The 15,262-nt window shown below is 40.4% G+C and overlaps 1 protein-coding gene across 2 annotated transcripts in view; it reads right to left on the reverse strand.

The window, feature by feature from the left end:
• The window catches only part of NFKB1 (nuclear factor kappa B subunit 1), a 125,552-nt gene that overhangs the window by 25,882 nt on the left and 84,408 nt on the right, over positions 1 to 15,262 (reverse strand). For both annotated transcript variants that reach the window (XM_018049265.1, XM_018049264.1), the window contains exons 7-11: positions 13,022 to 13,185; positions 10,880 to 11,038; positions 9,432 to 9,536; positions 7,200 to 7,291; positions 5,384 to 5,522 (exon numbers count right to left, since the gene is read on the reverse strand). In XM_018049265.1, coding sequence (XP_017904754.1) covers positions 5,384 to 5,522; positions 7,200 to 7,291; positions 9,432 to 9,536; positions 10,880 to 11,038; positions 13,022 to 13,185 — 659 coding nt within the window. The remainder of the gene's footprint in view (positions 1 to 5,383; positions 5,523 to 7,199; positions 7,292 to 9,431; positions 9,537 to 10,879; positions 11,039 to 13,021; positions 13,186 to 15,262) is intronic.

Consider the following 15,262-nt stretch of genomic DNA (forward strand, 5'->3'; position numbering starts at 1 on the left):
TTATGGGAAGACTTCGAGGGAGGACCCATGAGCTGGAAATTCAGGAAAGGCTTCCAGAATCAACCTCCTATTAGGAGGGGGCAAAGGGAAGATGCTCTGGGGAGGGGATGCACAGAGAAAGAAACAAAGGAACCAATGTACGCTGCACGCTTATGAGAACACAGGGCATCAGTTTAGCTGACGTGGAAGTTTTCTACAAGGAATTGGTGAGAATCGGGGCTGAAGGGGACCACACTGTCAAGCACCTGGACTGTGAACCTAAGGGATTTAATTTACAGGCAGGAGAGCCATGCACTGTTTCTGAACTGGGGACGCTGTGGACAGGGTGGTGTTTTAGGAAGATCAGTCTGGCACCGGTGCATAGGTGAAAAGCAGAGACAGCACGCACAGAAAGTGACAGCAGCTGCTCCTTGGTGGTCACCACGAGAATAAAAATGGGTGGATCCAGAAAGACAACAAGAGAGGGACCTGTCGCCTCTGGTGACTCATGAAATACGTGAGGCGAAAAAGTTTAAGACCACTGCTTGACTAAAATACAGTGATGCCCGCTGAGATTTCTGAGTGTCCAGGTCTAGATGCTCTTCAGCGCTTCCCCCCTCATTCCTTGTGTGATTGCTCTGTTTCTTTCTCGCTCCTCACCAGCCCCATGGCCCCTGAGTTCTGCAAGCGCCTTTGTGGTCTATCACTGCATTCTTGTTTCTTCTTTCTGTTTCCCTTTCTTTACCTTCTCTGATTTTCCCACTATATATATATATATATTTTTTTTTTTTTTTTTCTGCCTTCTCTCTTTTGAAACAAAGGAGTGAAAGAAGCTTTTTGGGTTTTGTTTAATAGGGCATTCTTTTTTTTTTCAGTCAGCAGCGCAATACTTAACAATTGTCCTATTTCTGGTTCTTCAGGTCAGTTCTGGTAGTTGCTTATGTTCAGAAAGATCTTCAAAATTTCTAATTCTGTGGTTGTTTCAGCCATCTCAGGGCTAGGAAGAATACTGTTGTTTACTGATTATCTCGTGAACATCTAAGGGCAGTTGAAAGATGAAGCAGGGGAAAGTAGGGTAGCAAGGCATACTTAAAAAATCATCTTTTAAAAACAAATCCTGTCCAGACTCAGGAAAACAAAAGCCAGCATGGGTCAACTTTGACGAAAACATGCTCCCACTAGAAAAGGGTGACTTCAAAGTGGAGAAACTTGAACAATTTCCTTATTAAAAGGTTTTGGACAGATTTACAAAATTTATTTGTATCATGACTAACAGAATTATTACTCATCCTATAAACTGTTGATCTTACATGAGATATTTGTTCATCAGTAATATGAAATACAAGAGCAAACCAGACAACACATTCATCTTCAGAAATAAATATCCACTGACATGCTTTCTAGCAAAAAGATCATTTGGTATTTGCTATGTATTCAACAGGGACAGTCACTGGTTACATCACTGTAAAATGGGAATTTTTAAGAGTCAATTTAAAAAATATTAACTATCCTACAGTCATTAAGATGTCAAGGACAAGAAACTCCACAACAAGCTTTCTTAAAATAAAAGAACCTGCAGTCTGAATTTCCATGGACTTGAACATGGGGACTTTCACACTGGGTTCACTCAATCTTGTGGTCTGTTTTTGACGGTGGACCATGGGATGTACTATGAAACATCAACCTATTCTAAAAGGGCTCAAAACAAGCTCTTCTTTACAGAAGAGGAAGCCGAAGCTAGGATGTTAAGGGACTTGTAGAGGTCAGGGCAGAGTGCAGATCAGATACGAGGTCTACTGAGCAGTCCATTATGTCATCACTTTTTTGGGAAACACTCTAACACATCCTCACTTCCTGTAATAAAGGATGGCTTAAGGTAACAGCTTAGCTCACTAAGTGTCGGTACAACTTTTAGCCTCTACCACCTTTTGCTGTGCATGTGCCTTAAAAGTACCTCATTCTTGCTTTCTGGGTCCTAGTTTGCTAGTAAAGAAAGAGGTCTGCATTTACCCTGACCATAGCTTTCGTAACTAAAAGGTTACGATCCTATTTCTTCCTAATCCCCATCTTTTCAGACTGAGAAGTCATTTTGGTCTTTCTTTGCTTTTGTACAACGGCTCCTCAACTATCTTCTTCCCTTGCCAACCATCCCTCTCTTGATTATTTTGATTGTTTCCTTGGACCCAACCATCTGCATGACACTTTAATGAGACACAATGTCAGTGGCCATAAAGGATGCGGAGTTCAGGGCTGGATGAGTCTCTGCAACGAGAAGTATTACATACTGCTTTGTCTATTGTCCTGCTTGATGGCACCCAACAAGTTACTAGTGTTTTGGATAAGGATGGCAAATTAGTGGGTCAATTAGTAGCTTAGGTCTCAGATATTTAACAAACATCTTCTGTGTGACATATATTGTTTGAGATGCAGCAATAAATATGAAAGACCAAATCTGTGATCTCAAGAACATTCTTCCTACTAGAAGTACAAATAACAGACACATAGATTAATAGGTAAGATAATATTACATATTGATAAAAATAAGTGAAGAATATAAAACGAGGTAATGAGACAGGCAGTGACTCCAGGAGCTGGGAGCAGTGGAAGGTATGTTCAATGACTTCTGAGAAATGAAGACAGTGATCCTTTGGGTTGTACAGTTGGATTCATTTCCATACAGTTACTCTGATGCTAAATGGCCTGCTACTTTTCGGGCCAGTCACAGGTCTGGTGTGATTATTTCCCCCTGTGATTATTTCAACCTGGGATTTTATAATTCAGAAGGTATTATAGACTACGGTAATTTGTTATCTTCAATAAAACAGTTCTAATCTCACAACAGGGCTTCCCAGGTGGTGGTAGTGGTAAAGAACCCACCTGCCAATTCAGGAGACACAAGAGATGTGGGTTCAATCCCTGGGCTGGGAAGATCCCCTGGAGGAGGGCGTGGCAACCCACTCCAGTATTCTTGCCTGCAGAATTCCATGGACAGAAGAGCCTGGCGGGCTACAGTACATGGGGTCTTAAAGAGTCGAAAACGACTCAAGTGACTTAGACCACGCACAGAATTTCACAACTCAATCCCAGTACGTGCTGGCCATTCTCTCTGTGGAGCTCAACTATTAACTCTTATTTTTCCAGGTGGTTCTTTTTATACTACTTGTATAGATGGGGTTTTTAGTCAGTGATAGCCTGGAAGGTAAGTGCTTCTCGCGTAGAGGTGAAGTTTTGAACTTTCAGAAGACCCCCAACCCAAGATAGCTCCTACTATAATAGAGTAGCAATGAGAGTAATAGTCTGATGTGCCCCTGCTGTATCCATGCACAGATACCACTGGGAAAAAGACTCAGGCAGCCTAGAAACCAAGTTCAGCTTTGAATATTTCTAGGCTCAATATGGGTAGGTAATCTGAGTTGCCTTTATTGAACTAATTCTCTGTACTGGAAAAATTGGCATTAATTTGAGCATGTTGTAAGGGGAGAAACCTATTTTTTTCCCCTCAGAAAGTCCAAAAAATTTGCCCTGTTTCTGTTTTGTGTCTACTTTTATAGAAGGATGTTAATCCAGAGCGGGGAAGTGAGGAGACGTGACCACTCCTGGGGAAGCCAAGTGGGCAGGGCTTGCCACCTCATTTTACACAGAGCTGCTCAGCTTTATACACTGGAACTTCACACGAAATTTTATGTGGAGATAAAAAAGTCATCTCTGCTGACAGTGTCTTCAAACCATCAACAAAATGCACTATGAACCTGACCCATCTTTGGCAGCGTCACAAGCTCAGAAAAGAAACAAGAATGCATGGAGCCATTTTCTAAATGGTCCTGCCACAACATGAGTTCTAGGAGAAGCAAGCCCTCTTAGAAGGCCAGCCACCACATGCTGCTATCACAGGGTCAGCAGGCCGGTGCACTGCTGCACTGCACCTTGCGGCTTCCAGCCTCAGCCGGGACCTGGGTGCCTCGGCCCTCCCCACTCTCACTTCCCCTAGTCCAGGCCTGCTAATTTTGTTTGTGCCACAGCTTCTTTTGCAGCCTGGATCTCTTCTTAGGATCATAATTTTCAGTATTAAAATACAGAATAGGATTACAAAGAAACCCAGTTGTTTTAAAGTACTTTTCTTGCCATGGCCCTGCAGAGGAGTCAGTGGACTCCAGGTTAACAAATACTCGTGGGGCCTGTTATACTCATTTTGAGAGGATTCTCATGGCTGAATTTCCCATTCTGCCCGCTTGGATTCCAGTCCTGTCTTTTGAATGGCCTATTTGGAATCTGCCACAGGAACCTAAAATGCAACATGGTTTAAACTGACCTCTGCCTTTGCCCACCCAAATCTACTTCTGCTCCACTGATCCTTCATCAATTCATCCACATCACAATCTTCCCAGGCGAGGATTCCTAGAACCATCAATGACTCCTGATTTTCTCCTTCACTTTTTACCCCAACCAACAGCTGGGTCCTCCTGACATCATCACTGACTAAGACCTTCACTAACCTCTCCCTTTCTTACTTGGATTCTTGCATTATTCTTCTGACTCACTGCTGCCCAGACAGTGTCTTCAGGGTCTATGTAGAGAAGGCAGAGGCATCATTCTAAATCTAAATTGGCCTGGTCCTTCCCCTTTCCCATTTCAAAGCACAATTCTGTAGGTTCCAATCACAGCACCCCAGAGCCTGGCCCTGCCTTCCTGCCTTCCTTCAGGAGTCCATCTGGGTGCACCTTAGCCTCACTTTTCTCTGAACATACACTAACTGTTCCTAAGCCAGGGAAACCCTTTCCTTCTCAGTGGCACACTCAACTACTGAAAGACATGCCCAACTTTCATGACGTTGAAGAAGCTTTCTTCTTGTGGCTTCTTCAGAATCTAGGGTTCTCTCTTCTTGGCATTATCCTATGTTTTCATGGCTGTTTTACTTTCAGAATTACCAAAATAATAATTTGCATTATAGCAATTTAAGGAGACTATTTTCTCTCCTCCTTGAGGCATCCTTTGTGAGGAATAGAGAGCTGCCTTACCATTTTTATAGCTCTGCACTGCATGGTGGCTGAGTCTTCGGTGACTCAGTGAGGCCAGTGGCTGATTCTCCTATACAGCAAGGCTTACGTTTTCATCTCAATTGCCTAACCCCCGAGTTATTCAATAAATGATAGATTCTCAGATTCAAAGAGAAATTTTAAATGCTCAACCTCATATAAAACTCGGTGGAAATAACATTATTTTAAAAGGCTAGACTTAATTCTATGACCCTAAAATCATATATTACTTCTTTCTTCTCTAAAAAGAAGTACCATGGACCCAAGGACCAGTTACTAGGAGGCTGGTCAAAGGAGGTGACTACCTGACCTTTTCTCAACAGCCTGTCATCTTGTTGGAACAAGTGCAAGTGTTTAAATAACCGAGTTACCTTTGATTTCAGGATAGTAGAGGAAAGGTTTTGGTTCGCTAGTTTCCAAATCAGATTTCCTCCGAAGCTGCACGAACACAGAGGCTGGTTTTGTAATGTTGACATCTTTATACTTTGGAGTTTTGAAGACAATGGCAAACTGCAGGATACAAAGATACAAATGTTGGAATAGGACTACATTTCTTTTAAAGCAGTGGCACTCATTAAACACATTCTTTATGCCCAGTGCTTAGACACAGTGTCTTAAAAAAAAATACAACACCCTAGAGAAAGTTACAACCTTGGAATTCTGTACCCATATATGTTTATTATATTGCCAATGTGAAATTGAAATATAAGATTATGCCAATGTACTGCAAATCCTCATTAGTTCACTTGTCTAAAGTTTCAAATGTCTTTCAGTGTAAATAACCATGTGAATAAAATATATTGCATACATCCTCTTTTCCAAATTAGCCTTAAAAGCCTCCAAGATTATTTACAGCAATATCATAAAGACATAATGGAAGGAGAGAGAGGAGGATGGCCAGCCAACAACCACAGCGAAAAACTAAGCCCTTAAGGGAGACACTGTGACTGGGTAGCAACCGTGAGGCGGGGATGGCCAAGGCTCTAGACACACACAGGGCATCCGTAACACCTCCAAGACAGCCTCCTTGATATCTGCTAGTACAAGAAAAGTCAGATTTAGTTGTATTTCATCCACAAAATTAACGTTTAATCTAACAGTTATGCACAGAACTTCCCAGAGTTTCTTTATGCTATGTAAACATGAACACAGAATCTTTTTTTATATACACTTTGTTTCATATCTATCTTTTAAAAAATTTCAGTGTTGTATCTTTGAGACCTTTCCACGTTAGTCTGTAGAGTATTCATGCTTTCTTAATAACTGTACAATATCCCCTCACATTGACTTAACTGGTCACTAGCTGATGGGCACTTGGATTTTTTCCATTTTGTGTGTGTGTGAAAACTGTATTCCTCAATCACTCAGAGTAATTGTTAAGCTGAGGATTCAGCATTTTTATCTCTTTGTCATATACTCAAATGTTCCTGGGAGATCTTAATTTATCATGATGATATCAGCCTCAACTAGAAGACTCCTCCTGTCAACACTTTTCATTAGAATACCCTTTTAACAAGTCTCCTCAGGTTACTCTGGGAGAATACCGTTACAGACTAATTGTGTTTCCCCCAAAGTCGTATGGTGAAGCCCCAACAGTGTGGCTGTATTTGGAGACAGGGCATTTATGGAAATAAGTAAGGTTAAATGATGTCATAAAGGTAAGGTCCTGATTGGATAGGATTAGTGGTCTTAAAAGGAGAAGCAGCAAAAAAAGAGAAAAATAAAAAGACACGACACCAGAGAGCTTCTTTTCTCTCTGCCATGTTAGGACATAACAGGAAGGTGGCTGTCTGCCAACTCGGGAGAGAGCCCTCATCAGGAGCCAACCCTGTCAGACCTTGATCTGGGACTTATGGGCTCCAGAACCATAAGCAAAAAACTGCTTTTGTTTTATTCACTCAGTCTATGATATTTTGTTATTAGTCTGAACAGACTGGTGAAATACATAACACATGTCTACTTAAGGATTTGAGGGTCACAGCCTTGCATCTAAGCGATCAGATCCTGACAGAGCTTTACCCATAATTCTAGGTAACTTTTCTGGAACAACTCCAAGACATAGTGCTCTTTGATGAAAGTTAAAGAAATGCTTATCATTTTTCCTTTTTTATCCTTGGGATCCAAGTACTGAATTTCAACAAAGCAGAAAACATAGTATTATCTTCTGTACCATCATCATCCACTTACTTGTCTATGAACATCTGTGGGGGAAAAATCTCCAAATCCTTCCCAAATTCCACCATTTTCCTCCTCTTCATAAAATCGAATCTGGATGTCATCTGTAAACAGTCACGTTCAGGTGTATAATTTCATACATTATAATAGCATTTGTAATTGTGATGAAAAATAAAGCTGGTTCAAGAGTCTACCTACTACGTACTTAACCTTTTTTTGAAAGTAATTCATATAAAATAGACTTCTGAATTTATTTAAAATTTTGAGTAAAATTTTTTTGTCACCATAGTAATGGGCCCCAAGTTTCATTTACAAGGACAGAATTCTAGATTTACCTATTCAATCTGAGTTTTCTCTTAATCAATCTTCGACTTTCCCACTTCTCCAACCCTAAACCAATTCACTCCCCAGGAATATGAAAGATAGTGAAGAATATCAGAATCCCACAAGACAGTTCACCTTGATGCAGATTTACATAATAATATTTAACTTATATAAAGTTTACTATTTGGCAGACACTGTTCTAAGTGATTTTATATGCATATATTAACTGATTTCATCTTCAACTCTGTGATGCAAATGTACTATTAATATCCTCATTCTGCAGAAGAGAAACTGGAGTTCAAAGAGATTAAGTAACTTATCTAAGGCTGAACAGTTAGTAAGGGGAGAGACCAGGATTTGAACACGGACACTGAAGGTTCAGACCCCAAGCTCTTAAACATCCTACTATGCTACCTCTCTACAATATTCTAGTAGTCCCTGTTGAGAAACTGCTAAATTATGTGTTGGTCTAGACCCTTTGGGTTAAATTAGAATGTCTTAATTTCACACTTCAGTCATGGATTCTACTCCTGCAGAAATATGACTATATAACTCAGGTTGGCATCTCCCTGGCTTCACTTCCTAATTCACAGGGAGGAGTATACATTATTGACTTGCAAAAACTAAATGTATATTTCTATTTAAATAGAATTTTAGAAATATTAGGGTTGGGTAAGACATTCATAGGACTACCCTAGACCTAGTTATTCAGATTCTTTAAGCTGGGTATAAAACTTCTCTTAATTAGCCATTTCAATGTAATGATGATGACTTAGAGTCACATTTACAAATAAAGGTACTTAGATTGTGTTTACTCATAGTATGCACACCCAGGAATCTAGAAATGCATAATTACTTGGATAGAATTGGTTAAAAGAAAGCTGATACCAGAATCTGCAGAGAAAGTGTAAACATTTTGGGGACAAAGACATACACCTTTATCTTAAAATCTGATCTCATTTTTTCTGACTTTTTATCTCAGAGCATTTGGCCTCAAAGGACAATTTTCTTTTTTTAAAGCCATAGTTCTTTAAATAGGAGGTAAGTTTCCAGTTATACAGCTGCTTACTCTGAAAATGCTCATCAGAGTAAGCAACTGGGTAACTGCTTGTAGTGAGTATATCTTTACTATGGTATACCTTTTATGGTTTTATTTTAAAAATGAGTAAAGCTTGAGAAAATAACAATCTCCTTCTGCTTTTCCTAACTTATAAATCTTATGCCATATCTAGTGAGAGATAAATGCCAAGACCTTTTCTGAAAGTGAAAATTATGAGAGAAATATGCTCTGAGACTTTTCTTATGGCCCTTATTCTTTCTTTTTCTTAAATGACATCACAGTGTCATGTGAAGATATCCAGAGAAACTCTCAGTGTTGCAACAAAGCACTGTAAGAGAAAAAAATTAACAATTTTACACTATGTAAAACATTTATCATGCGTGTGTGTGTGAAGCATGGGCTAGTACTCATTAATTTAAAGTTCACATATCAAAGTTTAAAGCATAAAAGCACTGAAATATCACTGATTACAATGATCACTATTTTCTTATTTCTCTTACAATAAGGGAGACCTGGGTTCAATCCCTGGGTTGGGAAGATCCCCTGGAGAAGGGAAAGGCTACCCACTCCAGTATTCTGGCCTAGAGAATTCCATGGACTGTATAGTTTACGGGATTGCAAAGAGTCGGACATGACTAAGTGACTTTGACTTTCACTTCACTTTTGTTGAAAATTTTAAATGAATTAGTTGGGTTACAGAATAACTATGGACAACTTAATTTTGGAAGAGATGAAATGTATAAATTTTTAAAAGGAGTTCTTTGCCAGAAGAGAGATGTTACTGGGCTCCCTGCCAAAAAGTGACTCACAAACACACTCAGAATTACACTTCACATCTTGAGATCAGAGCATGTATTTACCTTTCTGAACCTTGTCACAGAGAAGATAAATCTCTTCCCCTCCAGTTACACATCCAGCTGTCCTGTCCATTCTTACTATTTTCAAGTTAGATGCATTGGGGGCTTCTGTTCACAGGAGAAAAACAACAAACATCATGATTTATCCTCAGCTTCACATGCTGACCTCCTGTGAGGGACCTTAACCAAAGCATACTTAACCAAAAGAAAGTTCAAACAGATGCTTTCACTCATATTGCTATTACAAAAATATGGATTAAAAAGTGCCTTCTGAAATCCTCAGAGCACTGCTTGGGCATGGCTCATTCATTATCCCCAAAATAGATAAGGCAGAAAGGAGCAGTATTCATTTCTCCCATGAACACAGTAAGAGACATTAATAGAGAAAGAGAAAGAACTTTTCTGATGTTTCAGGAAGTTCCAAGCTAAAGGATGTGTGGAATTTCAGTTAGGTCAAGACTTTAACCCCAAACTTACATCCATGGTACTGATATACCATTTACAAGAGTCCTAGAAATTTAGGAAAAGTACAGTATTCTAAAACTATTAATTTTTATTCTATAGAAAAGAAAAATGAAGATATTATATTTCCTTTTCCTAAATTAGAATTTTGTGTGGTTAAGACATAAAAGTTTTGTGTGGTAATAGTATAAAAGCTTCCTTTTTTTCTCACTCTAACAGCTGCATTTTAAAGTGATCTTTGGTATAGGAGCCTACAATATTTTATAAAGCTTTCACTTCCCTTTAAACCTGTTTAAATTAGAGAAATCAGTTAGTTGCTGTACTTGGGGCATGGAGTTTTCTACTTAGACTAAACTCTATGACCTTTTAGTGAGCCTAAATACTGCCCTTACAGACAGTTTGGAAATATCTATCTGTTTAATAAATCCCATGCATACCAAATAAGAAATCTGCATGGCAAATGCCAAAAACCACTGTAAAACTCTTCAAAAACTCCAGGAACTACAAATGGAAATAGAATTTTGAAGCCACAAAACATCAAAATATCTGTACTGCTCATTTAGTTAACCTGAAGTTCCTAAATGGATAAAGCTGTAACAAGTAAGAATGAAAATGGGTAACTATAAGAGTTATCTTTTATTAACTTCTCTTCAGAGCCCCAACTATTTTTCCCATCTAAGAGCACCAGCAATATATCCTCATTATAAAGAATTCATAAATAACAAGAAATTTGGCATTGCATGTAAAAGACTATAACAAACACAAGGAAGGAGATTTTTGAGCACCTCACCATATTTCACTTTTAATCTCGACATCAACTTTTAAAGCTAGATTTCTGTATTCTTATCTTGCAGATGATAAATGTGAGGCTCCAAGGGATTAAGTTACTTGCCCAGGAATCACAGCTAGGCAGTAACTGCCAGGAAGGGGATGGAAGTCTGTTCCTGACTTTGCAGCAAGCTGCCTCAGGTCAGGAGTCGAGTACTCACTGCTGTCATAGATGGCGTCCGACACCACGGGTTCCAGACGCCTCGTGAAGCTGCCGGTGCTGTCTGGAAGGAAAGCTGTAAACATGAGCCGTACCACGCTGAGGTCCATCTCCTTCGTCTGCTGAAGAGCTGCCTGGCGGATGATTTCCTTTTCCCGATCTAGGACCAGACAAGACAGGGTGTTCATGTCCAGGGAAAGGCGTTAAGTATGAACATTTTAGATTGAGTGCTTTTATAAAGCCCCAATTAAGAATGTCAACTTAAAGTAAAAGTCATTTGTCTCTTTTGAAATTCTTCATATTGCTAATAAAATTTTAAGAATTATCTATGTCATCCAAACATAAAGGCATCAGAAGAAGGCTTGCATTGTCTCTGGCTCACAGTGAAAACTGTCCTGTATGTGACAAATGACCTCATTCCTTTCCTATTATCCCCTGACCTCTCCCAAGACACAAACGGTGTGATGGAAATAGAAAGGAGTAAGCTGACTATGCCTCAGTTGTGTTGAGGAACGTGAAATTAAATATTTCAGCACTGATAAATATATATACACTATCATGGGTAAAACAGATAGTGGGAAGTTGCTAAAGAACACAGGGAGCCCAGCCTGGTGCTCTGTGACAATCTAGAGGGGTGAGGGTGGAGGGAGGGGAGACGGGCTCAGGAGGGAGGGGATTATGTATATAACCATGACTGATTTGCACTGGTGTACGGCAGAAACCAACACAAAACTGTAAAGAAAATTTCCACCAATTAAAAAATAAATAAAACATTTACAAAGGAAATTAAATATCCCCAAAGCTGTATTCATCCCATGGCGCCCAGCACAGTAGCAAGTAGGATTCAAAACGTGCAGTTAAGGAGCCGAGTAACTCAACTGCGTTTGGATCCTTTCCCCCTGATGGAGCTTTCTTGTTGATGGACATGACTGTATGTAACTTATAATATCATAAGAGGTGATAATTCAAGTGAAGAATACCACAAAAGAGCTACAGTTTAAGTGATACAAAACCTCAAAGGAGGGGAGAATCCAGAGGCTTTGGAGCAGAAGAGTCATTGCCCTGAATCTTGAAAGAATGGTAGAACTTGAACTCAGGAAGAGAATGAATAAAGACATCCAAGGAAGAGAAAGAATGCGCCAAAGAGAGGAAGAGAGAAATCATGGTGCTCGTATGGAGTGGTTCAATTTGACAAGGAGTGTTGTGGGAGACAGTTGGAAATGCAGACTGGGGCCAGCTCTCGGGATGCCTAAAATGCCAGGGTCCAGAATTTGGATTTTGTAGGCAACAGGGAGACCCTGAATAGTGGTGATGTGCAGGCTGTAGTAAGATCCGTCTGGTCAGAGGACATAAACCAGATTAGAAGTAGCAAGGGACAGATAGAGCCACAAAAAATTGCCACGAGGAATGGAACCCCACAGAGCACAGAGGAGCCGGATCACACACTGGATGGAGAGGCAGCAGAGGTGAGGAGGGGGCCTCAAGGATGGCGTGAAGGTTTCGAGGATGAGTATCAGAAGACAGAACGTGCTGGTGGGAAGAGGATGCCTGCTTTTGGGGCACCTGAGTATGAACTGGTGGCAGGATGGCTCGATGGGAGGACAACACAGAGAGGCAAAACGGCACGCGTCGAGGGACAAAGATTGGGGTTGGAAGAAAAAACACAAGCAACGGCAGGGAAATGTAAAGCCACAGCACTTCTTTATGATAGAGGATAGCTTATAATGTGCCTGAGAGCACAAAGCAAGGAAGATTCCTCATGATCAGGGGAGCTGGAGGAGTTACAACAAAGGAGGCGTTCTTTGAATCTTGAATTCTGAACTGGTTTTGACAGGCTGTAGAGGGAAAGGTGGCAGTTTAGGTAGAGGCAGGAGTGCATCAGTGTTTGAAGGGGTGATGGGAGGAGGTGGGTACCAGGTGGAACCTGAGATAAAGCTGGAAAGGGGGCTGGAGTCAGGCTTGGTATGCTCGGCTATGGCAGTACAGAGGTTATCTAGAAGGAACAAGATGCCATCAGAGGTTTCTGAGTGGTGACGGGGTGGGAGCAGCCTGGGGCACAGACTGAGGGTGAGATGAGCTCCAGGTCTACACCCAGGGGGAGAACCAGAGCTCTCAAAGGACCAAGGCTGGGAGGGACACTCACCTGTGAGCTGCCGGTCTCCTCCACCTTCTGCCTGCAAATAGGCAAGATCAGGATGCACCAAAAGCCCGGGATTATAGCCCCTTACACAGGCGTCTGTCATTCGTGCTTCCAGTGTTTCAAATACTTTTTTCTTTGTCACATGAAGTATACCCAGGTTTGCAAAGCTGGAGGAAAAACAGTAACGGCAACAACAACCAAAAGTTAGGCAGACAGAGACTAGAGTCCTGTTTTGCTTTAACAAAGCGGATTGAGAAAATAGGCACAGACCCTCAGTCATACTATCACCAGCTGCACGTCAGGTCAGGCTGGGTTTTGCCACCAAATCAGGCTGTGGTAAACTTAGAAAAATCTTCTGGTTTTCAGAGCTTATCAGACTTGCAAATTATGGGTATACATACCTTAATAAGAAAGTTTCACCTAGACGCATTTTAAAGTATTTTCTAGGAGAGTTGTATAAAAGGAAATTTTAATTCCAGATATACTAACTTTACAAACTTTTAAAAAATAATATGTGAAATACTATATTTGGAAATTATTTTTCCCTTGTGGATCATCCTAGGGCCTTGACGGGATTTAAAATCTACCTAGAACCCCATCTCCTTCTGGGCCATCTCTAAGGTTGGAATTATTTATGATCACTAGAATGTCTACTCTCCACATGCACTCAGTCTTGAGGTTCACCTGTAATCAGGGGTAGAGAAGCTTTTATATGACAAAGGCTACATATCTATAGAACAAAATATGCTCATTAAAGCAATTCAAGGAAGTTTTAAGAAAACATATGAAGTGCTCCAGCAAGTAATTCACTTTTTAAAATAAAGTACATGAAACAAAGAAGTGTGTTCAATAAATCTAATATAACAAGTAAAAAAAAAAAAAAACTGTACCAAGGAGACTCATTCAACAAATATTTATTTTGCTCCCTAGTGCCAGGCAGTGTCCTGGGTGCTTCTGGCAACAGTCAAGGAATCCCTAACTTCATAGAGTTCATATGTTGCTGTAACAACAGAGAGAAAACAGGGCAACAACAGAGAGAAAACAAACAAGTAAGTTTTATAATTTAAAAGGTAAAAAGTGTTACCAAGAAACATGAAGAAGGCATGGGAAACAGGAAGGGTAGAAGCAGAAGGCATAACACTTAAAATTTTAGAGACAGGACATCCCTGGTGGTCTGGTGGCTAGGACTCTGAGTTCCCAATGCAGGGGCTCAGGTTCTATCCCCAGTCAGGGAACTAGATCCCATATGCCTAACTAAGAGTTCACATGCTGCAACTAAGACTGGACACAGCAAAATTGATATTTCTAAAAATAAAAGGAATATTTCTAAAAATTAAAAAAAATAGTTTTTTAAATAGGGAGAGGCCAGAAAGGGCCTCACTGAAAAGATGTCAACTGAGCCAAGACTTCAAGGAAATGTGGGTTGGGACATGGATATGCAGAAAAAGCATGTCTAAGATGGAAGGAACAGTAAGTGCAGAGACCCTGAAGTAGGACCATGGCTGGCCGACGAGACAACAATGGCAAGGAGGCCACTGTGGCTGGAGTTAAGACAGGCAAGCAGTCATGAGCACATACAGCTGTATGTGAGAAGTTCAGAGAAATAAGCGGGGCACAGATCTTTTAAAGTCTTGTAAGCTTCTGTAAGGGCCCTTCTTTTTCTCTGGCTTTTACTTGGAAGGGAAAAAAAATATTAGTAAAGGAAAGATAGAAATATTATGACAACTGGATCAAACAAAATAAAGAAGAAGATAATGTTGGAAGCCAGATAAACTAGACAAAGAAAATACATGAGGTAAAGGCAGAATGAGATGAGCACTCAGACAGAGGCTCAGATACGAAACAAGACAGGGGTCCACACAGTGATGAGAAAATGTAGGGCAGCGGAGACACACAGAGAAAGGAAAATACAAAATATACCCTCCTGGAGAGCAGAGGTATCTGGTGCCAAGAACAGTGCTTGACACTGGGTATTTAATAAATGTCTGTTGGATGAGTAAGTGCAGGAATTAATCCAGCACAGAAAGATATGCACTATGACAAACTGGTAAGTGAGGAGGCACAGTCAGATTCTCAGAAAGAGCGCCTCCATATGCTGGCCTGTTAGTCCTTACTACTATTCAGGACATCAAACAAGCAAAACAAGGCTAACGCCAAGGTCACAGCACTGACAAAGATGGTGTAGCGCTTTCCACTTCACCGTCTATAAAGGGCTTTTCATGTATATTACCTAATTTAATCCCT

The sequence above is a fragment of the Capra hircus genome, chromosome 6, assembly GCF_001704415.2.
Source record: "Capra hircus breed San Clemente chromosome 6, ASM170441v1, whole genome shotgun sequence".
Classification (NCBI taxonomy): domain Eukaryota; kingdom Metazoa; phylum Chordata; class Mammalia; order Artiodactyla; family Bovidae; genus Capra; species Capra hircus.